Raw genomic sequence first — 25,654 nt, 5'->3', positions numbered from 1 at the left:
CAGCACAATCCCAGATCCTGATGGGACAATGAGCTTTGATGCCAGGGAGACGGCCAGCACCCTACGGCCGGCCAGCCCGGGGCCTGGCAGGACAGGAGGCCGCCTAACGAACATTAAGACCGTGCAGCACCCTCCTGCTGCGTAAGGGTGTCCCCTGGCATGGGGAGTGCCCCAGGTTTTGAAGGAAGACAAACAACCACAGCCAGGGTTGTGTTTGAACATCTCCTGTCTGGATGGACAGTGAATCTGACCACAAAGGTGGCCTCGGGGCATTCCTCAAAACACAGTGGGGACAGATCAACCATGTTCCTTTTTACACAGTTCAACCACATGTCAAACATCTGCTAAAGATGTTAAACATACACCTACAGAAATTAAGTTTACGCATGGGCTCCCATGGGGATAAGCCTAGTTCTGATACTCAGAAAAACAAAAATTATTCTACAGAACATTCCCCAGATTTTAAATGCATTACTGAAGTAACCATTTGAAATACCAACAGCTGCTTGTAGCATATCTGATAGATATGCTCATTTAAATTCTTCTGTCTAAAAATAGGAGATGAAGTAATTCATCCATAAGTGCTCTATATCCCATTAACTCAGGTAACCATAGATACCAGCAAAAAAATTAAATCAAATAGATTAACATTTGACAGGTAAGAACTTCACGCATACCATACACACAAGCTTATTTAATGATGTTTGCTGCAGGTTTTATCCCACAGCTATGGTATTATTCAAAGGAGATAAATCCTCAAGCAACAATCTATATGTGATGCTTGAATATTTAGGGTGTGATACAGGATGCCATTATAGTAATGGGCTGAGGAATTTACCAAGCTTGGGTGAATTACACTACATGCCCAGTTCCACTTAACAAAAAAACCCCCCAAAACCAAACCAGAACACCCCCCCAACCACCAACCCCTCCCCCCGCAAAAAAACCCCAAAACAACAACAAAGAAAAGTATCTTAAGGTACCACATTATAACAACGCTCAACCTTTCGTAGTCTTATAGACAACTGAATCAACTCTGCTACAGCTATCATATCAGTGGATTGGAATAGGAAAAACTGAGTTGAATCTTGAACTCAGATGACTCTTTCGGGGAAGCTGAAGCCAGTTTTATGTCCTATATGCAAAAGATTATTTTTTTGGAGGTGGAGAAAGACTAAAAGGGAAAATGATAGATTTTTTTTTTTTAAATGGAATATAAATACAAATCTTCCTCTATACTTTTCCCCAAAATCAAAAAATCTCTTTGCCTGTAATACCTCTCTAGAAAGCTCATCTTTCAAGCTAAAAAGAAAACAAAACCAAGCCCCCCCCAAAAAAAAGAAAAAAGAGAGAGAGAGAAAAGGTTTTTATTGCTGAGGTGCAACACTTTCTTGCTAACCAATCCCAACACACTGAGGAGCACTGGTTATAAAGATCATTTTAAGACAACAGAACAAATTACAGTTCTTGAGAAAAATACGGAATAACCTAAGATCCAGTTCTGTGTATCTATTTTAAGATCAAAGAAACCAAATCACATATAACAAACTTCCTTCATATTTTTAGTACCAAAAAATAAACCAAGAAATAACAACACAACACTGGAAACAAAATATATTCTGTTCATGTGCTGGTTTCTGCTGTAATGTTAATAATTTCCATGGGGTCTGTTTTAGGCAAGCAGGGAAATATGGTTAAATTTAAAATTATGGCTTTCAAACACATTAATGCACAAGACTGAATTCACCAGATCAGCTACGAATATTTCCTCCTTTCATCTTCATTGTTTTGTGAACTTGTATTAACGTAACATCCTTGTGGCTATTGGATGGTAAGTATAATGTGTAAGTATAATATGGAAAAGCAATATTAGGATTTCTATGTCATTTTAGCTATCTTCAGTGCAACGCAGCAGCTAAAAACCAGGAGAAGGAGATGGCATTACATTACCAGCCAGCATTCTGTGGAGCACCAGGGAGCCATAAAGTATAGTTTCCAAACCACTCAATTTGAGCATGTGTGTTATAAGGTCCACCGTGTGGGATCTGGGTATTATATCTGCTTTCCCTGCCCACATCCACAATCTCTTACAAGCAATTGCAGGACTAAATTGAGCAACATGATGTGAGATACCAGACATTTGGAGGCACTTAACTAGTCTGCTTTTCCAAAATATTTTCACATGTATGAAGGCTTGTCTAAATCAACCAGTGGGACAAAGTTCTTACTACAGAGAACATAGATATTTTCAGGTCTGCTCTCATTTCACCACTGCTGGAGTTCCCTGACGCACATGGAGAACACTGCTGATATTGCTGCCTCCCTAAATGTTCACATAGTCAAGAACTCCTATCGATACCCTTTTGCTCCAGTCCAACGGTGAACTCCCTGGTTCCCTAGAAATACTGCATGGTTCCCTTGAAGTTATGCTGCTGCAGCCATCGCTACATTTTCCAAGAAATTTCTCTACCTGACCTAGCCTAGAACAGATGTTCCAACAAGAACTGTCATTCAAGGTAGGAGTCTGCAAAAATGCCAGCTTGATTTTGTCCTTTCACTCCTGCTACACTGTTTAGCAATCAGTCTATAAACCCTGAGCCCATGGCTGCAAACACTTGTTGTTACTCATCCTGTTCACCTCAACGATTAGCATGAACACGGAGATAGCTCTGGGCCTGCTGCACTGCGTGGCACCAGAGCAAAGACTGCACTGGCAACATATGCCAGGAAGAAAATCACGGGCCTACATTAAAGTGATGTCCCAGAATTCCTTAAGCTTCAGGCATACATGGCACAAAAAAAGTTTTATAATCTATGACCAGGACACAATAGAATATGTATTCCAAATACTGAGCAACTAATGTGAACTGCTGGCATATGCACCAATTCGCTAAGCTATCAGGTGTAGGCAAGACCTTTATTATCCATTTCGAACTAAAGAAAACTTGAAAAAATTTCAGGAACTGGTCCATAAGGAATGTTTCTTGTTCAAACTGGATTCCAGCAAATTTTCTTTGCTACAGAAAATATAATTTCTCTTTTCCTACTTAGTTGTGCAATATAATATGTTATAATCGCATTTAGCTGGAACAATAATAGTAGCACTTGCATAATAGGAACTGCAGAACCATTCTTGCTCAACAGCAGTAGCAGTGAAGTCATCTGAAGTTGAAGTAATGACTTTACTGGTCTTAATAGCTTCTTCAAGTCTCAATTCAAAGGGAATGGGAAATAAGGCTATCAGCGTGAATATTTTCCAGAGAGTTTCTCATAAATCCAGATGATTTCATTACTTTTCAGAAAGTATCTTTCAATTACTTGTAAAGGATCAGCTTCACATTACAAATGAAAATGCCACATAGGCAACCAGAAGAGATTTTAGTTGAACATCTAGAGTTGATGTTCAATCTCAACTTTCATTTTGAAATTGCTGTTTCTATAACAACAGACAAACCCATGTGATTAGTTTGCTTTCATTTAATCCATAAGAGAAATTTCATAACAAAGGAATCAAAAATATCTGCAGGCATTAAGTTATTTTCAAGAGAAACTGTTTAAGTACTAAAGTATCCAAATGTGTTTTAAATTGCCATTTTTTTCTGGTTTTAATTTAAATTGAAGAAGGATTCAGTCATATTCTTCAGCAGTCTGACATTTCTGTAAAATGGTATAAGATACATGATTTATGTACCTTCTACGTGTTAGCTTTAAGGATACCCTGCAAATGTATGGACGGTCTCCCAGCAAAGGCTTATTAAGCTGAATTTTAGGTTCTAAGTGTACTGGTAACTTGGAGGAACAAAATACCTTGGTACAATATGGTTATTTCAAAAGGAAAAGCAAAACTAGGATATAGACCAAATCAGAGACCTCCAGGGAAAGACACAAGGTAGCCTGATAGATAAATTTTAAAAATATTACTGCCACATTTTAGAATATGGACTTAGCCATTCTATAATTTACTGAAGTTTACCATTTCTTAACTGATATTGTGAACAGCTGGAAAACAGAATTATGGCAAAGGCTGACTAGTGCAATTAAAAGTGACTGAAGAGGTAAGCAAGTAAACCTGCTGAAATATATATCACAGTCTAGACATTTATTTAATGTAAATGCATGAAAAACTGGAAGAAAAAATGGCTTTGTTAAAAGATACGGCACTGGCAGAAAGGTGTTTTTAATTAAGGAATCAATTTAAATCTTAGCACATCAAAAGAGAAGTCCTAACACAAACAGGTGATATTGTTATACCTTGTTTAAATGTTTGGTTTATATACAAGTCTCACCCTAGGTGAGAATGCAGTCCTATTTTCCAGAACCTTTAAAGCCACCAAAAGCTGATATTGCTGTTCTAAGGAGGAGTTCTTTATTACTCTATGTTGTTACGCATTCCCAGTCGTAGCCTAGACCCTTTCTTGTACAACACAATCATTTGTGTAGCCACGTAGTGAACTGGATAAGAGAATTTATTAAAGGGAACCGCAGTTGAAGCCAACCCTCCTCCTGCCCGCAAAATGAGCTAATTTTAACCCACATGAGTTCCCTTGTCCAATTCATCAGTCAGCTGCCCTAATGCCTGCCCTGGCATAAAGCAACACAGCAGCCTGAACAAGCAACCGGACAGGAGGAATCCTTCTTTCAGAATTAGCGTTGGCATCAAGCGTTCACAGTAGTACAGCAGCAGAATCCAGATCGACCTGTGCTTAACACAGTTTCCAAATGTGTCTACTTATGTAAGACAAATCCAGCTATGTCAATTGCAAATAACATTAAATTCCTCTGCTCATCCTTATGTGATATTAACTCTTGATGACTGCACCAAAACCGATTTTTGAAAGCATCTGTTCACTCTAATGCTCGCCATTCTAGAAGGTCCTTCCAATAACATTCCTAAATCGAACGCTTAAATATTACTTCAGATTAAATACTTTATGCTTCTTTAGCCAAATAGTAAGTAACTTTTTAACTTTATATTTTAAACTCAGCCTTTCCAATCAGGGTATGAAAAGCAGCAATAATAACCATCCTAGAGAACAGAACTTCCAAAGTTACTGTGCCCTGTACAAAACCAGTATTAAGAAAAGTAGCTTATTTTAAGGCACTAAAATATTTTGAACAATTTTCCAGCTCTCTTTCTAATTAAGACTGTGGCCAAATAACACACAACAACAAAAAAGCTTTTGTTAAAATTCTGCCTTGCTGAGGACAAAAGTCTACCAGAGCATTGCTAAGGGACTGTAAGCAATAAATTTCCAAGGGCTGTCTTATGGAACTGTCATATAACAAGTTATCAGTTTTCCTAAAGAAAAACCTCCTCCTTTTTACCTCTATGTTAACCAGTCTAATGCAATAGAAGGAACTTAAGTCTACAGCTAAGAAACGTAATGGCCTTGCTAAAAAATTCAGTAACTGCAAATTTCACTGAAGCATATCCCACCCACATGCTACCTATAAAGCATTCTGCATACCAGCAGCTTAGAGCCCAAATGACTGTAGGTATGTCTTAAAACAAAAACAACCTCCCCCAAAATACACAAAAAACCCAAACCCCAAAAAACCTATACAACCAATTTTACCTTGTGGATGGAAACTGTCAATGCTGGCTCCAGTTTAGCCTCAATTTCTTCTGGTGAGTAATAACAAAAGAGCTTGCCACCTCTTAGTACACAATACAGCCTCCTCCAGCTAGTTAGACTTCCTATCAATTGCTAAAGGGAAGAAGTAGTCAGAAATTGCCAAACATAAACTACAAATTAAGAGCATATTACAAGGTATACACAGATCAGCCCTGTGTGATCAAAACTTAGCCACACTGAATTCTTTCCTAAAACAAAGACCTTCTACTGCAGAACAATTCAGAGTCACTGATTTTTGAAATGTTAGCAATACTTTAAATATCTTTTGGCATTTTACAGTTTTCACAGATTTATTGCCATGTGACACTAACAATACAGAATCTGCTGGTTCACACAGAATGAAATTTAGAACTTGTGTCTACTGTAAGAAAGAAAACACCTTTTTTAGCTCCAGTAATTACACAATAAGAGAAATAAAAAGAGTATCTCACTTTGGAAATAACAGAGTACATTCAACAAATGTCAAGCAAAGACGTTTGTCTAGAATTTCCACTTTCTCAAATGAATTTTCTGAACAGCTTTCATAAATGCATTATAGTTTCACAACCAGTTTAAAGCCTGTTATTCAGCACTCCTGACAAATGACCCAGCTGCTCTGGCCCTTTGCTATCACCTTCTCGTTTGCCTCGTTGGGCAATGAACCAAAATAGAGAAGTAAACTGAGTTCACATGAATCATTTTTGAAGGGATGAGTTTAAATATAGCTCGGTTCACCAGACAGATTCACCATGTTGTGATATGAACTCTTCTACTAGCACAATGAGAGGTATATACAAGGATGAGAGCCACAGGATTATTAGGACTGCTGCCGTCAAGTACAAGCCTAAACCAATTCTGAAGCAACAACTATACTTGATCTTCATGTAACGGCCTAAATAATTTTACTGAAAAGCATGCCAAGGAAACATTTATTTTTTCACGCTTAGCCACTGAAGATACTATTTGTAAACACAGCCGTGAGATAAATTTTCCCCTTGCTCGAGGTAGTACAGGTGAAAAATAACAGTTCTCAAGAAACTACTTCAGGTAAAAGCAAATGTTTTAACAACTGACTCTTAGTGACAGCTATTAGCAGAAGAGGATGTAAACACAAGCAAGGTCCTCTTACCTGCTGATTAAGAAATCCTGCCATCATATCCCTAGCCATGCAGGAAGGCTGAGCAACTAAACGGCAACACATGTTTCCATATAGGGGGAGCCAAAAAGAGGATTCCTCTGGGGGAAAAGACCAGGCAAAAGAAAGACAAACACTTAGTTCCAAACATTTGCCTTAAATATATAGTTGAGCTTTCTACATCCATTTTTACATTAAGATCATGACTGAAAATAAGCATTTTTTAATATTTAAAGAGATTTCATCCTGCATGATTAGACTAAAACTGATTTTTAGTCTTCAGTAAGTTTTTTAATTGAAAGAAAAATAATTTCAAGTAGAAATGGAGATATTGTTCTGCAAGAACAAGTTGTTCTTACATAAAATATAGCTCTAAATCTCATTTCACAGCTAGAAACATTTTTGAAAGATAAGCACACTGGCCATCTCATCTAAGGAGGATCCCTGAGCCCAACCCATCATGGCGCACAGCTACATTTACACACAAGCACTTTGCTTCAGATTGTTTTATTAAGGCTTAGAATTTGTATCTACTTCCGTCTTCAGCACTAGAAGAGCATTTAGGATTCCAAGGAGTTTCTAAACAATTGCAATATCCCTCCTCACTCAGCTCTGCTATGGAATAGGCTCCCTCTTTAGAAGCAGGTAATACAACATTCCATTGACATGACTCTGTCTTTAGTCATGTTTTAGAAATGCTTGTAATGAACCAAAATATCCAGGTATGTCATTTCTCACCAGACTAAGTTATGTAAATTAATGACAGAAAAAGGAATTTGAGGAAGAAAGAGTATAAAGTACTAATAAAGAAAGGCTTACAAATATCAAAGATACTCAGAAATATTCATCCAACCCTTCAAGAAACAAATGCCCCATAAATCTTCAAATCTGTACTTATTTGGAATTAATGAAGTGTAAAGAATGAAATTCTCTTTCAGGTCAAGTTTACCCAAGTAAAAGATAAAGTTCCCAGAAGCTACAGTGAAATACAGTGAAAATATCATGTCTTACATTAACAGTTAGAGGGTGGCTTACAGGAGGGCCTATCCTTTCAGAAAATAATGGATGAAGTATCAAAAGCTGTACTCCTGCTACTTAAAACATTACCTTCAGTCGCAGCATAATCATAGTCCCTGTGTTAGCATCTAGGTTGACTGCTGCCAACTTGTGCTATCCCAGAGCTGAAGTACAGCGACCAACGCAAACTGCAAGCACACATGCTTACATCCTGTGTTAAATCTGGGCCTGAAACAACCTAGCTGAACTGAAGCTATTTTTCTACTTTCCTTCTGACTACAGAGGAAAAAGCTGTTCTTCATTCTGATACCCTTCCTTGGTTGTGAGGAAGGGGAAATAATTTGTATATAGCTACGACTCACATAAAACCGAGATGCAAATGACAGAAGAAACTCCCAAAAGAATTAAATTTTCATCTGGACTTGAAATTTTACTCAACTTACAGTTTATTCAGCTGTGTACAGATGCCTGTTTTAGAGCCGTTAAATATTTTATTAAAGTTGTCCTATATTAAGTATCAAGAAAAATAATCTCTTTAAGCTCTTTAATTTACAAGAGAAAGAAATGCAAAATGTTACTGGTTTTTTATTTCCTTAAATTGGTACCATATGTACTTACCATTTCCTGTAATGGTAAGGTTGTGTGTCCTGAAATTGTCCTCAGCACTCTCCAGCCCCAAAGTAGTATATGCTAGCAAACTGTACTTTGCTCCACTAAATGTGAAAGAAAAGGCACGTTTAAGACATTTCTGCTTCACATTGCTCAGGCAGTAATTAAAGGGAGTCTAGACATGCCCGAGATAACACATTTGGGTAAAGGGAATGCCAAGGTACAAGGTAGCACCTGCCAGTGACCACACATTGCCACCCCCCAACCTCTTCCCACAGAACTCCCGTATCTCTGGTTTTCCTTGCAAATCAACACTGTCCTGCAGTCTGTTCATCTGCTTCCTATACCTTATCTCCAGCCTCTACCCTGTGTGTACCTCCGGTTCCCTCCCACCCCACAACTTCCAGGCCAACGCCACGAGGCCCCACCACGTGGCTCTTTCCATAGCCACCTCTCTTGGACCTGCCAGCCAGCACACTTCTCATGTGGCTGCTGCCTACGAGCTGGGCTCACGCTTACTGCTGAGCCAGCGGCTGCCAAACCCAGGCGTAAAGGCTGTGCTATCCAACTTCTCTGCACCCTGAGGATGCTAAAAGCATCTCTCTCCTCTAGTCAGACACCAGGTAACTTTTAATAGTTTTACAGCTTTTATTCCTAGGCTTAAAGCAACTAAATTTGGTAATAGGTTCAAAAATTGCTATAGTTAACAGAACAACTGATGAGATAAAGTTTATCTGAAAAAAAAGGTTAAAAATTAAAAGGCCTTATACTGCTCCTCCATATTGCTTGCTCTTTTGCTTTGCCTGTGTAGACTACACTTTATTAAACAGTTGTTTATGTAGGCATTTAATAGTATCTAACAGCTTGATTCTTCACATGCAGAAATCTGTGCAGAAATCTTAGAGTCAGTTTTGTAGCATAAAGGACTCTTTCACTTATTGTGCTTACAGGTTTCAGAATGTTATATCTTTGTATTGGATTTTGCCTAGGGAAAAAAAAAAATCACATTTACAATTCAGCATAGCGCATGTGGAATGCAATTCTTGGAATAAACTAGTATAAATTTGGTGTATGTTTAACCTTTTCCCCCAAATACTCTTCAGACCGAGTAACAGATTTACAGTCCAGCAATGCAGTAAGAATTCCAGAATTCCACCTGGCTAATGGCAGTTTAAACAAAGTTCACAAGAAAACAAACCTCTCAAAATTACTAACTACTCTCCCTAACAGGATCTAGCATAAAATCCTTAAAATATCTCCAGTACAGCATAAGATAGCTTAGTGGTGTAAAAGGTGAGAAGACACTACTGAACTAACATCACTAAAAATAGTTGTCTATCATAGTATTTTTCAAAAGTTATTTTTCCTAATAGCACAGTGGGAACATACAGTTTTAAAATCTTTGGCCTTGCAGAGAAACAAGGCAGATGCCTAGCTAGCCCTAACCCTAATGAAAGAGGAGGAGGAAAAGTAGCAAGTTTGTTAGCAGGGAGGTCTGTTATACATCTATCTCAAGGGAATAAAGAGTAAATTAAACATGATATAACATTCTGGGAAAAAAAAACCCACTGCTGTGAAACATTTCAAGAGGGCAATCTGAACAAAAACTCATCAGCATTTGTATATATTCCCTGCTAGACTGTTCCCTAAGAAAAGATTCTCCACTGATTGTGTTTTGCCATGCAGTTGAGCAATACATTACCATTCTATTTAAACTGTACCAGAAAGTTCAGTTTCTTTGCACAGATAAAACTTCTGTGCTGATTTTAAAGTTACTTTTTTCTAAAGCATGACTAATTACCACAACAAACTTGCCAAAAAAAATAGCTACTTCACTTTTAAAATATGCTTCACAGTAACATTTTCGTTCTAAAATATAGCAGTCATTCCTTTCAGCCAGCTGCAATGTAATTTAGAAAAGTTTTATCTGCAAATATTTTTCAATTTAACTGGCTAATCAGGATGTTGACTACATTTTGCCTCTACATTTCACAGAATTAGCTACCTGCCTTAAAAGGCAGTTTCTTTGTATAACAAAGAATAATCTGCCTGCTGCATCTCATTCAGTACTTTGCATATCTATAGTATTTTTTCCATGTAATAACTCTATTAAAAAAAAAATCAGCTTATCTCCACAACATGCCTGTGGCAAAGGCTCGTTGTTAAATCTGTTTACTGATCAAGAGAAAGAGGCACCAAAGTTGCCACACAGACACTGGCGTGGGAAGGTGTATATCACCCTTTCTATCGATGCATATTAATTAATACATCTCGGATTCCAGAATCTGTTCCTGAATATTAATCCCCATGTTAGAAATCCCAATCTTAGTTCACTCATCCAGATATATAGAGTGGAGGATTTGTAAGTCCAAAAAAAAAAAAAACACCCAACCAAAAAAAAAAATCTAATATGCTCACCTTCCAATCAGATCTGAAATAACAGAAGGTAAAAACAAATATAACCTTCAGGTACTAAAAAGAACCCAACCGTAAAAGCAAGGCCATTAGATTAGGCTACGTACTTCTAGCAAAATATCGCTATGAATTTGCCAATTCAAACATAGGACAACGAAGCCATGCCTCCAGCCCAGCGGAGGACAATACATAAAAAAGCAATAACAACAAGTCTATGTGTAGGCTAGTTCTGCAAGCAAATAAACATGCATTTCAGGGAGTCTCTCCAAAGATTTATCCAAAGACCAACCTAGTTACTCTGGAGTTTAATAGTATAACTGCACTAAACATTTTCCTTCTATGACAAATGTAAAAAGAGAAAAAAAATAAGCTAGAACAGAAAAATTAAGCATGCAAAAGACTATATAGAAATTCAATGAGAGGTAATTAAGAGTCGAGAGAGCATCAGTATAACTGAAGTTAACCAACCTAAGCAACCAAAGCACTTTGTCACTAAACTTTTGAAAGAATTTACAATGCTGACAGCTTCCTCACTAACCAGGGAGATTTCTAAGCCAAGAAGTTTGACACAGAGGGGTCACAGAGTTTTTGGAAAATGGAGAACTTAGCCTATGTGTGCTCTGAAAAGAAAAAGGCCTATACAGCTGAAATCCACAAAGAAAAGGTGTTCGTATAATACAGAAAGTTCCCTTTTCTGTTGCAGTTTAATTTCATCTGCTGGACTGGTAAAACTCTCTGGAAATACTTGAAAGACCTCTTGTAATCTTGCAATCTCTTCCTCTTTATAAGGACTACATACCAAGGTCTTACTAATATAAATCCTAAGGGGAGCCTATTAAAAAAAAAAAAAAAAAAGACAACTTATTTTCTGCCTATAATAACTCATTTCTTTCCAATAATCTTTTTTAATCACCTAGAAAAGCCATCATTAAACACATCATTGTTCATTTGACTCTGTTAAGAAAGTAACAGTTACTGTGGGATGATTCTTAACAGCAGAAACAATAAACTTTAACATGGAGGAAAGCAAAATACAATTACAATTGAGAAACCAAAAGCAAAACCCAAGGGCGGAGGCAGTTGTTTAGATTGTCTACTGATGCTTATTCCTTAAAAGACAGGCAATCTATATTCAAGAGAGTATGGCCAGCAAATAAGCTAGTTGTTATATCTGAAGCAAACTGTATGTAATGATAGTGTGTCATCGCCCAGCTGCAGCTTGTGGAAAGCACAGCCACCTGAGATGATGCAGATCGAGAGATACATTGTCATTAGGTGGAACACACTGGAAAGTTAGTGATAAAATTTGCTTTGCTCTGTGGCTAAGATCTCTCGGATGTATTTTTGATTGAAACAGTAATATCAGTATACAGTACTATCAGTTTGACAAAGATCGAATATGCTTGAATGTTTCCTTTTAAAATCCAGGCAAATAGGTATATGAAGCTAGACTAAGACTGCACCCAACACCTGGCAAGAATTAGGCATTGATTCTTTACTGTTCAGCTGCCAAAAAAAAAATGTAATTCCTTGAAAAAATTGCATTCTAAAAACCAAACCCCCCCCCCCCAAAAAATCAATATTATTACTATTTACAATTTAGGTACTTGGCCTGCTTAAATCCCACTGAAATTGAAGTAGCTGGGAAATATTAGTAGGCAGTTAACTTCATTAAAAAATGCATTAAAGACTTAAGATCTTTTTTAAAAGGAAACAGGTAAATTACTGGGAACAGCACTTATTTCTATGAACACTGAAAACCAGTAAGTCATTTTAAAATGTTCTATGCTGAAGTCAGTTAAGAAAACTCCTGTTAAGCAGCTTGTAACTGTAAAGTGCCTTTGACGGTCCAGAGTTTTACTGAAAAGCCAGCAAGTGGAACGGCCCCCCATGTGCACGGCATGCACCCCAGGCACAACAAACAGCTTGGTCAGTTTCATTACAGGAGAGGGTACAAGAAAGGTTTCTCCTGTCTACATACCACACTTTTTTATTTCACACAACTTGTAACTTTTAGACATGTCTACCTGTCTGTCAAGTATGAGCAAAATTGGCTAGGTGCAAAAATAATATGGGGGAGGGAGTAAATGGGAAAGGGAGGAGAGGTAGATGGACAGAGGGACACAGACAGACTGATTGTACAAGCTTCATATTCTCCAGAGATCAAACCAAAAATATTATAGTTTGCAAATAACAGTGGATTTACCAGCTAGCTAGCTGTACAGCAGAAAGATAAAGCCTACTCGTGTGTTTCAAGATCAGAACCAGGCCCCAAGGCTGAGCGACATGGTTGCAAATTCACACCTACTTTCTCATTTCCTATTTAAAAATGTAAATTTTTTTTCACTCAGGTAAGTACAGAAATAATCGCTTTCTTGGCAATTTTCCAAAATTTTACAATATTGTATTTGGCTTATTTCTATTTTTAAAATGATAAAACCAGAATATCAATTTATATGTCTTACTGGATGACCAGGTCAGCGGGCAAAAGGTATTCAGTGCCGTCTTCTTCCAGTGCAGCTTTGAGTTTCTTCCCTGTTGCTTTGCTGAGGGATGTTTTAAGCTTCTTTGCTAGTTTCTTAGGAGTGTTTGTTACATATAAAGACTCCTCTGTACAGCAACTATACACTTCAACCTTCACCTGGAAATCTGGTCTTGCTTCATCACTGAAGCGGGGGAGAAAATTTCAGAGCATTTGTTAATAAACTGAGTACGCAGCCAAGGAATGCTGCTGCTACTATATATATTAAATAACATCTATTTCTAATCAAGGGAAGGAATTCCATAAGATTCAGGTGAAGACATACATTAATATGGAATTAAAGACTAGAGTACACAGCAGTTACTTAGTGCTGAAGTCATGAGATGGCTGTTATAATTAAAGCATAAACAACTGCAAACAGGAAATTCAACATTTATGTTAAAAACTAGAAAGAAACCCACATTATGGAAATACACAGGCAAGACATTCAAACACACTTAAATCTGCCCTCTACTGTTACGCAAAAATCACGATTGAAAACCTATCCGTGCCTATGGTCCTAAATCAGATTGAACTGTTTTAAAGATATCTTAGTCACACCCCATCCCCTTCACGTTACTGAAAAAATCCTGTTTCTCTCACAACCAACAAAATCTGTCATTCATAACTTAACTACTTACTGTTGCATTCTTCTGTCTGCAGCCTATGCTTTCTCTGTTTTCAGTTCTACTGATTCTCTTGTTCTCAAGCTTAGTCATCAAACCAGAAGCCTAACCTCATCTTTCAAGTACAAGTCATGTCATTGCACACATGCCCATAACGAAATCATCCCAAAGGCTTTTATAATAAGTCTTTCTTTATCTTGGGAGATACAAGGCAAGTTAGAGTGCCTTTTCTGCTTTTGTTGCAATATTTCACAGAAATTTATAATGGTCAAGTCTCGTGTCTTTGAAGAAGTAGATTTAGATCTTTGCCCCCACTCTTAACTTGAACAGGTGTTTAAGAGAATTTAAATTCTGATCTAAAGATCCACTCTCCCTCAACCACTCCGTTTTCAGGATCTTGATTTAAAGTTTTCAGTAGTCCTAGCTTTCCAGCCAGTCTTCCTCAGGAGACTGAATCTAAATTGCTAATATAAAAAATAAAGCAGGGGGAAAAAAGAAAGTCCTCTCAGGACTCTCTTAAAAATTATAAAGCAACAAAAATGTACATGAGAACACCTTTCTACTCTTTTCCAGGTTACTTTTAAAGATAAATGAATAATTTCCTGTCTAGTATTCCTCAACTATAAGGATTATGGCTGTAGCACATGCTTATATAGGTGTAACGGAACATGAGGTGTGGAAAGAGACCATAGCCTGCTGTACAGACTAACGCTTAAAACACTGGGTGCAACATTTGTGCCTATACTTTCATAATGCTTTCAGGTTTTAGTATTAATTTAATTCTGCCCTTGAGGTACAAGTTCGTTTATCTCTTTAGATAAAGAAAAAGGCTTTCACATGGCAAAAATGAAGAGTTCAAGCGGCACATCTACAACCAGCATCATTATGTACATAAAAACCAACCTTCCAGAGGGGGGGTATCCACCATCCACTGAAATCAATAAGACCTCTGCTGATTCATTTGCCCACAGAAAAACTTAGTAGACCTCAGCCAATCTGATTCATAATCATATCCACTTTCAAAAGAAAACAGCAATATTTGTAATTCACTCAACAGAAATAAATTATACTCACAATATGGTTACATTTTCATCAAAACAGATATCTGTTATTGCTTTATCCACAATGGCCACCTCTGTATCAAAAACCTCAGCTCCCATTCTGAACAAACAAAAAACTGCATAGCGCTGTGATTCTGGAAAGAGCCAAAGAAATGTTTTATTAGCTGTATTACACATCACAATACTAAATGCTACCAGTAAACAAAAGTAGAAGAAATGGTAATTCAGACCTCTAAGGAATTGTCCTCAAATTCTTTCCACCATAAATTTTCATCATAGGATCTTATGATAATTGAACTATCAAAGCAGCTGTATAGGTAGAATAATATTCACAGAGGAAAAAATGCCTACCTCTGCTCAACTTTATTTTTTTTTTTTTCTGATAATCAGGGGAAGATTGTGGTAGCAACTTCAGAAATGTTAGTAAAAATGTAATTTTGTTTAATAAAACTGATTTTAAGCAAAAAAACCCCTAATATTTGATCCAAAGCCTGTATTATTTTATGAATGTACTATATAAGATTAGACTATTTTGCCACGCTTAGGCCCTCTGACCCTATTGAAAAGCAAAGTGAAATCAATGCCAGGTGACAGCTGGAACAGATTTAGGGTTAATCTCCATGACACAGCAGAATGCATGTACTTGAAGACTATCCAATAATACACTCAACACTAACAGACAACTTTCCTTTAAATTTCTCACTGGAAACAGCCTCCAATATACTCTCTCAAGTGTAGACATGACATAGAACAACATCTTTAATCAGAAGTTTCTTGGCTATCCATTTAATAACACTTTTCTGTTGCTTTCCCTGAAATTTCTCATCAGAAGGACTTTTTAGAGACTAGGGTTTAAACATACAGAACCACAGGAGTTTGAACTAACTCAACTTGCTGCAACCAACAACTTCAAGTTAAGAGCAACTATTCAACAAACGGAGTAAAATAGGGACCTACTGAAAGGTCAAAGAAGGGGTTAGGATAAGTATGGACTTCCCCATCCAGTTTAAATTTACAGGCATAAGCAATTGCTTATCACAGTAGTTCATTACATCTTACATACTTTCTTTACTGCTGAAGTGATCAGAGTCTTTCCACATTAATGGTATTCGAATATCTAAAGGGAAAAAAAAGGTAGGGAAATTAAGTTAGAGCCAATACTGTAGATCTGTGATCAAAACAAATTACAAAAAGTTTCTTGTTTCTTTTCCTGATGTTCTGGAGGTAACAGGACCTTCTACCCAAAGAACAGCATAACTATTTCAATTTTATTACCCGTGTCAAAAGAAAATTCATCAATTAGTTCAACTTGAAGTGTCATTTTCTTTTAGAAATTATGCTAGGATAAAAATATTTTAAATCTCATTTGAAAGTACCTGAAATAACATTTCAGAGTGGCTGTGTAACATAGTTCTGAAAGGTGTTCTCAGAACTCAGAGGTTCTGAGCCTTATTATGCATAGGTGTAAACTGAAACTCTGCTTGCCTTGTGCTGGAAACCACTCATCCAACTGCAAGAAGAAAAACTTCCTGTTTTAATGGAAAGACTGGGATACTTACACTGCAAACACTTAAGTCTTGTTTTGCTAACCACAGAGAAAATATCACTTGTAATCACATTCCCAGTTAGAATTGTCTTAGTTGGCATAAAAATAATTTTTTTAACTCAGAAATATCCTTCTACCTCAGAACCATAGTAGAGAGGCAATTACAGAACCATTATTTTAAGCCATGCCTGTCATTTTAATATTACGAAAGTATTTTGTTCAAGAAATTTTTCAATTTATCTACTCAATCCAACACCGTACTGAGTGACATTTTCCTCCAGTTTCAAAGACTCAGGTTTACATATAATGTTTCTTATTAGTCCCTTGTTAAAAGACAAATGCAGTGGGGGCTTTATAAATCCAAAGTTGGTTTCTTAAGTACAACACAGTGTTATTTAAAAGTATATGCAATATATTAAGTGACACATGATGGCAGCAGTGAACAGCACTAGTTCAATTGTCTTTTGATAAAAATCGTCCATATTCTTATAAAGGAGCATTTCTGACTCCAGTGTTGATTTTCATATGAGGCTGATGGAAAAATCCACGTATAGTATGCTAAGATGCAAAAGAGTACCAGTAGTTTGGCAACAGATTGTCATGTATTCCTACAGGGTTTTACCCACAAAAATTCTTGTTGATTTAAGTGAAACTGCATATAGTCACTGTTTCAGAAGTTATATTAAATGAAAAATTTTAATTTATTTTTTATTATATTATGGGACATTTCATTATACATGCTATTTCAATTTTGAAACTTGCAAATTCATCTATTTTTAAGTGTTCATGAAAACTAATGAATTTTCAACAGTGAACTGCCAGTATACAGCTTTAGACTGCCACAACTTCCTAAAAATCAATACATCACTACATTCTAAAACTGCCTTTCACTTCTAAAGATGCATTTCCATAACAAGCATTTCTAATAATAGTTTTTTTAAAATAAGGAAACAGAAATAGTTTCATTAAAACAGTTACCGAAGTCCCTCTCAAACTTTAAATATATATATATATATATTTATCTCTGTCAGAGACAAAGCACAGAATGTTTCTTTCCTGAAAGATAAAGGTCTTAAATTTACATAAATATGTGAAAATAGAGTTACAATAAAAGCCTTTTTTCATCTTTAATCATAGCAAACTCTGAATGACAATGTTAATGTGCTCAATAGGTCTTGTTAACAATTAGAGTACTAGATTAAAGATTACTTCTGTATGCCACTTTCAGTATCATGCTAGCTGAAAAATTTACACCTTAGTCAGAAAATCATCAGGTTATAGATAGTCAATCGCTTGAACAAGTTTAACATGATACTTGTAAACCAGTTTTCAATTCATTCTTGGATTGAAAGAGCTGCCATTTATCAAAAGCAAAGATCAATTTTCACACACCTTAATTTCAGTTACCATTAGCTGTAAATCCATGTGGATTTAAATCGGATACATTCAAGCACTACAATTAATCAGATTTAAAGCCAATGATTCCTTTATAAAATTACTTTAAATTATGATTATGCTTTTTGATCAAGATTTAATGTATTGTCTTCCAACAAAATAATTGATTGATAAGATAACATAAGTTACATAATTTATTCACACACGTGGGGGATAAATAAGTAAAAATACCAGAAGTGTGAAAATCTGTGGATTAAGGAATGCACTCCCCACACAGTATCTGACATGCAGTTGCTTTTTGTAGTACATTCCTCAGTACTCCTGCATAGCTGTTCCTGAACTTCTGGTGTTGGCCACATTTTTTTTGGTAATAGTCTAAGCTTCTGGCATGTACTAACCATATGATATGCTAATGTATTTATAAGTGGATGGATTACACTCCCCTAAAAATCCATTCTATATCTTCAATTCTTAAATTACATGCCTTGTCATATTACATGGACTACCACTTACTCCTCCTCATTTCCAACCTCTCCCAGGCAATTCAGTCACGACATCTCCTGATTCACGCTGCTTGTACTCAGAACTGCATTCTCAACAAGGCAGGCACATGTGCACGCACGTGTGCCTTCCAAACACGCAGGGCAACTCCAGTTGCAAATCCAGTGAAGGCTGGCATACAAGAGAGAAGAAATGCAGCATGCCCAATTTGCTACACAACGATTGGGAAAGACAGGGAAAGAAGAATAATGGGATATTACAGATGTGAACATACTGCAGCTGTGGAAGCAGACAGGACCAGATTTGGCAAGCTAAATGGACACAGAGTAATGGGTCAGAGTACAACACAAGGAGGAACCAGGGAGGCATGTATTAACGTCATCTCAGGATCTCCCAATCATGTATCTTGCCCAGCAGCTCCTGCCCTTGCCAAGCACGGACAAGCCTGTCCCCCCAATTACTTCTCAGGCACCCCCGTTGTCTGCTTCTCAGGCACATACAGTGGAAAATAAGGAGTTAATAACAGGTTATGTATAGAAAGCATAAACCTCTCAGCAGAGGCCAAGAAGAACATTTAGGCTTTCCTGCTTTAAACTGGACCTGGCTAGGCTTTCCTAGGAGTATATGAAGGGGAGCGAGGCATGGCAGCAACCCAGCACTCACAAACTTGAGTTCAGAATGAGGTAGTTGATGCCTCTTTCTCTTTGCCTTGATCTATGCCATACTTCTGAGGATCATAACCTCCAGTTTGAGAACCACTATGTTAGTAACAGGACAGAATCATTAACAGATAGCATGTAACAGGAAGTGGTGTATTTCACCCTTGTACTCTCTTGTCCCGTCAAAAGAAACTAGCTAACGGTTTCATATCCTAAAAATAGAGTTCTTACACAATTCTGATCTTCTAAAGATAATACAACTCTATCATGTGATCCTACAGTCTTCACTGCAGATAACTATAAATCCGAAGAAAGGTGCAACCACAGCACAGACAGGCAAACAGATGCTTTCATCCAGCTACCATAAGGAGGAAAGACAGACACACATTCTGCAAACAGCTGTGCTGGCAGAAAACATTATTGAACCATGTGTTCATCACTCTTCTACTAGAAGTTACCTTGCCTAAAGATATGTCAAAATATGCAGAATTAACTTAAACAGTTTAAGTAGTGAGCCCTTCTACACTATTTTATTTTTAATGAAGCATGTCAGGGAGCACAAACAGATCTGTTAGCAAAGCTAGCACAACAGTCACAATGAACAACTACAGCAATGCTGAACATAGTAACATCCACTATTGGCATAGGGAAACAAAATGATAAGTTCATGGTGCTGAAGTTTGAGAACAGGCTAGGCAACAGCGTACCAGTCTACTGGAAATCACCGTTAAATATTCTTGTTACTAGTTTGCATTGAAGCCATACCACTATACCTTTGCTGTAGCCATGTAATCTGCATTAACTAAATAACATTTGCACACTAGTTATAATTGTGCCCTCAATTTGTTAGACATACCCTGTATGATCACATCAAAGTTTGTCTTTGTGGGGAGAAAAAAAGTTATCAGCACATTTACACTTATTTAGCTTCAAAATGTATTCAATGGTTAGTGACAAACAGAAAAAAGTATTTCCCACTGTGAAAGTCCCTGAAAGTAAAATGGAAATACTAGATAGGATCTTCAAAAGCATGTGTGTGACTTAAAAGGACAAGTCCCCTTGAAGCACAAGAGGATTTATGGCCCTGAAAAACATACACACTTTAAAAATACCATCTTGTTTGTATAATTTGTGTTAGAAATCACTGTCCAGCAAATTAGCTCCTATAATTATGTGACTACCCAGCCACTTACCTGATATAGCAACCTTTGCTCTGCATGCCACACGGTCTTTTGTCCCATTTTCTGAAGACCTGCCAAAAAGAAGAAAAGAAAAATGAGGTTTGAGATCTGTGCATTTAGACTTCTAAAACTTAACACTTTAAACATTAAAAGGTGTCAGAGTTTTCATATTACAGCTCATTTCAAATGCTTTTCTTTAAAGTTAAATTTGGTATCTCTGGTTTAAGATATGAGTCATTAGATTCTTGAGGATAATCTGGAAGGAAGGTACACCATCAATTTTCTTAATTCCCTAGAAGATTTTACTCCAAAGTTTATTTAACCTGGGTATTAAAAGACAAGTAGATTAATCTTCCTTGTCTTTTCCAGCTCCAGCAAAAATCAAATACATTATCAACTTTTCCCATTCTGTATGGGAATAATGAATTCTCTATGAATAAGCAACTTAATATATCGGTTCTGTTATTGGTTCAAGAATTGCTTCCTCCTCTATATTAATAGAGACCAATTACAAAATGTTGCACTGCTAATATTGTGATTTTACATGCAGGCAGACACTTTGCTAAGTAGCCAGAGCATAGATCTCAAGGTCAACCTTAAATTGAATCAAAACAATCTGTAGATACTGAGTAACAGTAGAGTGCTCTCCTTATATTTGCTACTGTTCCTAACTCCTAACCAAACAAGGTGAAATGAAAATTTATAGCTGCTACTAATAACCTGACTTCCAGAGGCATTTATAGTACCTTCAGAACTCACAGATTACAGACCCACACAACAAGGACAAAATTCACTTGAAAACCCCAGAAATTTCTCTCTCAGTCAGCATCATCTTATCTGGATTAAGTTTTAACCAAATTCCAGTCTTGAGCAATTACTGAAAAAAGAACTGCAAATGCACTATCAGCTACCAAAGATATGATCTAAATGGTAGAGAAATAACTCTATAGCATGCATCTCTTCTAATGACCTCTACTGACAATTCAAAGGACCCCTTAAGACAGAACCCCTCAGAAAGCAATGCATGACAGACACAAATCAAGTAAACAATACAGCTGACTATGACTGTAAGAAAACAATACAGCTGTTCAGATATATCTTCAAGTATCTCTGCCCTGTTCCGGACACGTGCAATCACCATTCTGTGGTCACTGACATCAAAGACCAGGAGTTGAGTAAATCAGCATATATACATACTTGATATTATTCCATCATTAAAAACATAAATAAAAGATGAATCACTATAAAGGTCTTCATCTTAGTAGGAAAAAGCAATACAACTGCAATAATTACAGAATACCACAATTTCAAAATCAGCTTTCACAATAACAGACAGAAAATGCAGTTCTTTCCTTCAATAAATTTCTCCTATAAGACCACATTTCTGAAAGCAAAAAGTAGCAGGACTGTTCCTATAGATACAGTTAACTGGAGCTAACCATGTGCTCGAAGACTTTCTATGCTAAATTGCAATATTTCATTAAAGTAATAACCTGAGAGCAATAGCGTGTCTGCACCATGATTCTGAACATTGCACCCAAAATATATTCCATTAGGAAAAAAAATTATAACATTATTCAAATAAACCACATATACTTTAGCTCATTCAAGAGTTATAATGTGAGAATATTTTCAACTAAACTGATTTTTCTTCATGTTTATTGTTGTATTTATTACTTTGCTGTAGTTAGCAGAAGTGGCCAGCAGAGGGTACCAATTAACCACGATAATTCCATCATTAACGAGACCTTAATAACAATAGAAAGGATGAAAAGTAGAAATAGGTGTATTCTGACTTGTATAGTTTTGTTTTCTTCCTTCAGACTTGGTTAGGTACCTTTTTGTATGCTAAAGGTAATCAAGAAAATATGTCTATTATGTTACTTGATATTCAGATGGTGAACTACAGTTTAATGTCAGTAATAAAATCTACCCAGAAAAACAGGACTTGTTTTTAATTTTATAAAGTAAAAAGAAGATACTGGAATGGTCTTGTAATGTTTTAAGGCAGCAGTAATGTATGTTTGTATGGGGGAAGACAGAAGGAAAGGTTTAAATTCTCTTTCCTAGACAGGCTGCTAAAAATTCACATAAGCAAAAGCCTGCTTCATAACTTTCCATTGGAATTTGAGCTGTTACTCACCGTTCTTCGGTTCTGCACGAGATCAGCTCTTCCTTTTGTTTCTGTAGCTCTGTCCTGTATGCAAGTATACGAGCATTGCAAACCATCAGGTTTTTAACCGCTTGCAAGAGTTGGTCTTTTTGTGTGCTCACTGCAAGTAGTTTACAGATGCCTTCTCGCATGCGGATTTCAAAGTTAATCTTCTCTTGGATGTCACATTCCTAGATATGCAAAACCAAACAAAGGACTAAACAAAACCCCAGCTAACAGTATCCTGAATTTTTAACAAGCTCTACTTATTTCACAGTTGGGATAGAAAAACCTAGGTTTTAAGTATATGCAGCCATTATGACGGTTACTAAATGTAAAATGATGGTTCTCTGTTCAGGAACAAGAGAGTAAAACACAGGATGTAACAGATTCACTATATCCATTATACATGAAGATTCCAAACCAGGTAGTAACATTAACTCACCATAGCATTTGAAATTTACTAAAAATTTATGTGCCTCAATGTGTCATTCATAGGATAATAACATATGGTCCCCTCATATGGTCATTGAGAGGCCTAACTGAACAAAGCTTATAAATTAACATCCCACTTTTTACAGTGATCCCTACTAAAATAAACTCTGAACTCAGGAAAACATCTGAAATATTTTAAATCAGAAATCCAATCTCATTACTTCTTTGGTCATCTTAAAAAGGGTTAAAAAAAATGTAGTTTTTTCACTTCTGGTTGATAGAAAATTCAGGTGACACCAGAAGCAAAAAAAGGACAATATCCCAATACTTGACTGTTTCAGGCCATGAACTGAAAGTCAGACAGCTGTGGTAGCTTCAACACTACACAAGGATCATGCTCTGCCTGATGGACTTGCCTGTCAAGTCATTAGAATTCTGCATCACTGGTTTTTTTGAAGGAGTGAGGTTTTTTAAGGTATTACAAAGATTTCTGGGAATTCAACTTTTTCCTACCTACTTTCAGAGAAAACAAACATTTAAAAATGCATGTCATTCCTCACTTGCCACTTCAAAGAGGTCAATTCACACCAAGCCAGAAGACAATTAAGGTGAAGAATCACAGTTTGCTGTCTCCTAAACATGTGCTAGATGCCACTGGTGGCTCTGATCACGCTACCTTGTTATGTGGCCATCCCTGGCCAAACCAAGTATTTCTAACACATAAAGAACAGAGTGTTGTCACTGTGTTGCAGGGTTGCATTGAAAATACATTGCAAGTTGGTGATGAATGAAGCTTTTTCAGCAATGAGCAAGAGTGTCCCAACTACCTCTGGAATTAAAAGCATCGTGTCAGTTTTCAATTTTATAGTACATCTGAACTCAAAACAAATGCTTTAGGGATGGATCTATAAGCAATTGACTGAAACTACTCATGGTACAATAAATTGAATTTACAAGTTTGGTATTTTAGCTGGTAGAAAAATACTGGCAACTGCTCTCCCTCAAGACTCTAAACAGGATAGAAAAAAAAGAGGGAGCCAATTTCCGCACAACTCAAGTACCTGAGAAATCCAGAACCCACGAAAGGGGTAATGTGGACGATTTTCTTCTTTACTTGGGACTCACTCTGTCATTAGCTGCCTTTGACATGAGAAAGTGACCCTTCATAGCAGTCACAAGAGGCAGGTGGAAGCTCACTACATAGCCACCATCCATTCCTTCCCAACTTGCAGGATTGGGTTTTATTGGTTTTGAAGGCCTGATTCCATAATGTAAAGATAAAGTTTCAGCTCCTGTTCCATCTGTTCACAGAGCATTTCTCCTTCCAAACCACCCTCCTTTGTTACCCTAAAGGAACAGCGGGCTTCAGTCCACAAGCCACACTCAGCAACATGCTGAAGTTGTAATACTCCACTACATGGCACCTGAAACAGAGCTGATCCCCAGCCACCTCAGAACTCTACTGTAAAAACCCAGAGGCTATCGGATCCCTTCAGCAGTATAAGCCTCTCTTTCTATTTCCTGCCTCCTGTTATAGACAGCAACTTCATTCTTGCTAAAATGGGACCTAGAGCCATACAGAAGGTTCTTCTGCCCCACATCAAGAGCCAGCAAGTCGCTAAGCCCCCATATACAAACATAGTTTCTCGTTTTCCTCGGGTAATAAAGGAGGTGGGTTCCCCCCCACCCAAGATGATAAAGACCCCAAGCTTGTGTAATCAGGCAAAGCAGGACAAATATATGTTCTACTGAATTTACCAGTGTTTAAGACAATTTAGTCACACGGTGACAGCACAGATGATTAGACACCACCATGAAGAAGGGCACTAATAAAGTACAGAGGACTCTCCAGAAACTAAGAACTCTCAATCTGAGACCCCATAAGAAATATTTGGAACATGCACAAGTTACCGTGACACAGGCTTTCTGGCACCAGTGAGTCATTTGGTGGTGAATAGCTCCCAAAGCTCACATCAGAGATGTTTTCCATAGAAGTTTTTCTGGTCTTCCCTACAGTCGATATTCAAAGGCCTGGGACCCAGTATAGCATCACAGACTACCCCAGGTTTCCCCCCCCTCACGGATTTGCTTTCCAAAATCTCAACCACAACCCATGCAGGATAGCACTGCACCAACACTTCCAAATCCCCAGCACCTGCTTCTCTATCCACACATTATCTCAGTGCTCATCCCAGGAGAAGCAAACAGCTTTCATCAATCTTCTTTTATTCTGAGTCAAATTTTACACAGCTATGAAAAGCTAAGCAAGGCCTACACCTGCTCCTAAGAAATAATTACTCATTCTTTGAGCCTAAACTAATACATCAGCTATGACAAAGCTGAATTTCATCTCAGAAGAGTGAAATAGTACTTTCCCCCCAACGTTTCCCAGGGTACCAGGCCTCTGCACTGATGCAGCACAGGCCACGGCTCCTTTCCAGCTCTATCACCTGGTACTTAACTATGGTGAGGAAATAAACTCTCCTAATTTGGGGCATCTGCATGTATCTGTACTAGGACTTTCAGAACTACACAAAGGATTTAGTCCATGCTACACCTCAGCCAGGCTCACGTAAAATATTCTGGACTAGCATTAAATGCTTGTTGGGCCATAGCTTAAATAATCACACCATATAAATCGCATCTGAAGGAATGACTTAGCAGCCTGATTTGAAATGTATGAAGTTCTTCATGTCTACCAAAAAAAAGTTGGTCAGGTTTTCTTTTTTTTTTTTTCCCCAGTTCCTTCTAAAAATATGAGCATACCATCTGGACTTGGAGGAATG

At 37.2% G+C, this 25,654-nt stretch overlaps 1 protein-coding gene across 4 annotated transcripts in view; it reads right to left on the bottom strand.

The window, feature by feature from the left end:
• RTKN2 (rhotekin 2) overlaps positions 1 to 25,654 on the bottom strand; it is a 208,407-nt gene that overhangs the window by 10,619 nt on the left and 172,134 nt on the right. For all 4 annotated transcript variants that reach the window (XM_069795977.1, XM_069795981.1, XM_069795980.1 and 1 more), the window contains 8 exons: positions 22,425 to 22,624; positions 20,294 to 20,352; positions 16,063 to 16,116; positions 15,013 to 15,133; positions 13,257 to 13,457; positions 8,386 to 8,480; positions 6,745 to 6,851; positions 5,577 to 5,708 (listed from right to left, as the gene is read on the bottom strand). In XM_069795977.1, coding sequence (XP_069652078.1) covers positions 5,577 to 5,708; positions 6,745 to 6,851; positions 8,386 to 8,480; positions 13,257 to 13,457; positions 15,013 to 15,133; positions 16,063 to 16,116; positions 20,294 to 20,352; positions 22,425 to 22,624 — 969 coding nt within the window. The remainder of the gene's footprint in view (positions 1 to 5,576; positions 5,709 to 6,744; positions 6,852 to 8,385; positions 8,481 to 13,256; positions 13,458 to 15,012; positions 15,134 to 16,062; positions 16,117 to 20,293; positions 20,353 to 22,424; positions 22,625 to 25,654) is intronic.

The sequence above is a fragment of the Haliaeetus albicilla genome, chromosome 11 (assembly GCF_947461875.1).
Source record: "Haliaeetus albicilla chromosome 11, bHalAlb1.1, whole genome shotgun sequence".
Lineage (NCBI taxonomy): Eukaryota > Metazoa > Chordata > Aves > Accipitriformes > Accipitridae > Haliaeetus > Haliaeetus albicilla.
This window is presented reverse-complemented; position numbering and strand designations above follow the sequence as displayed.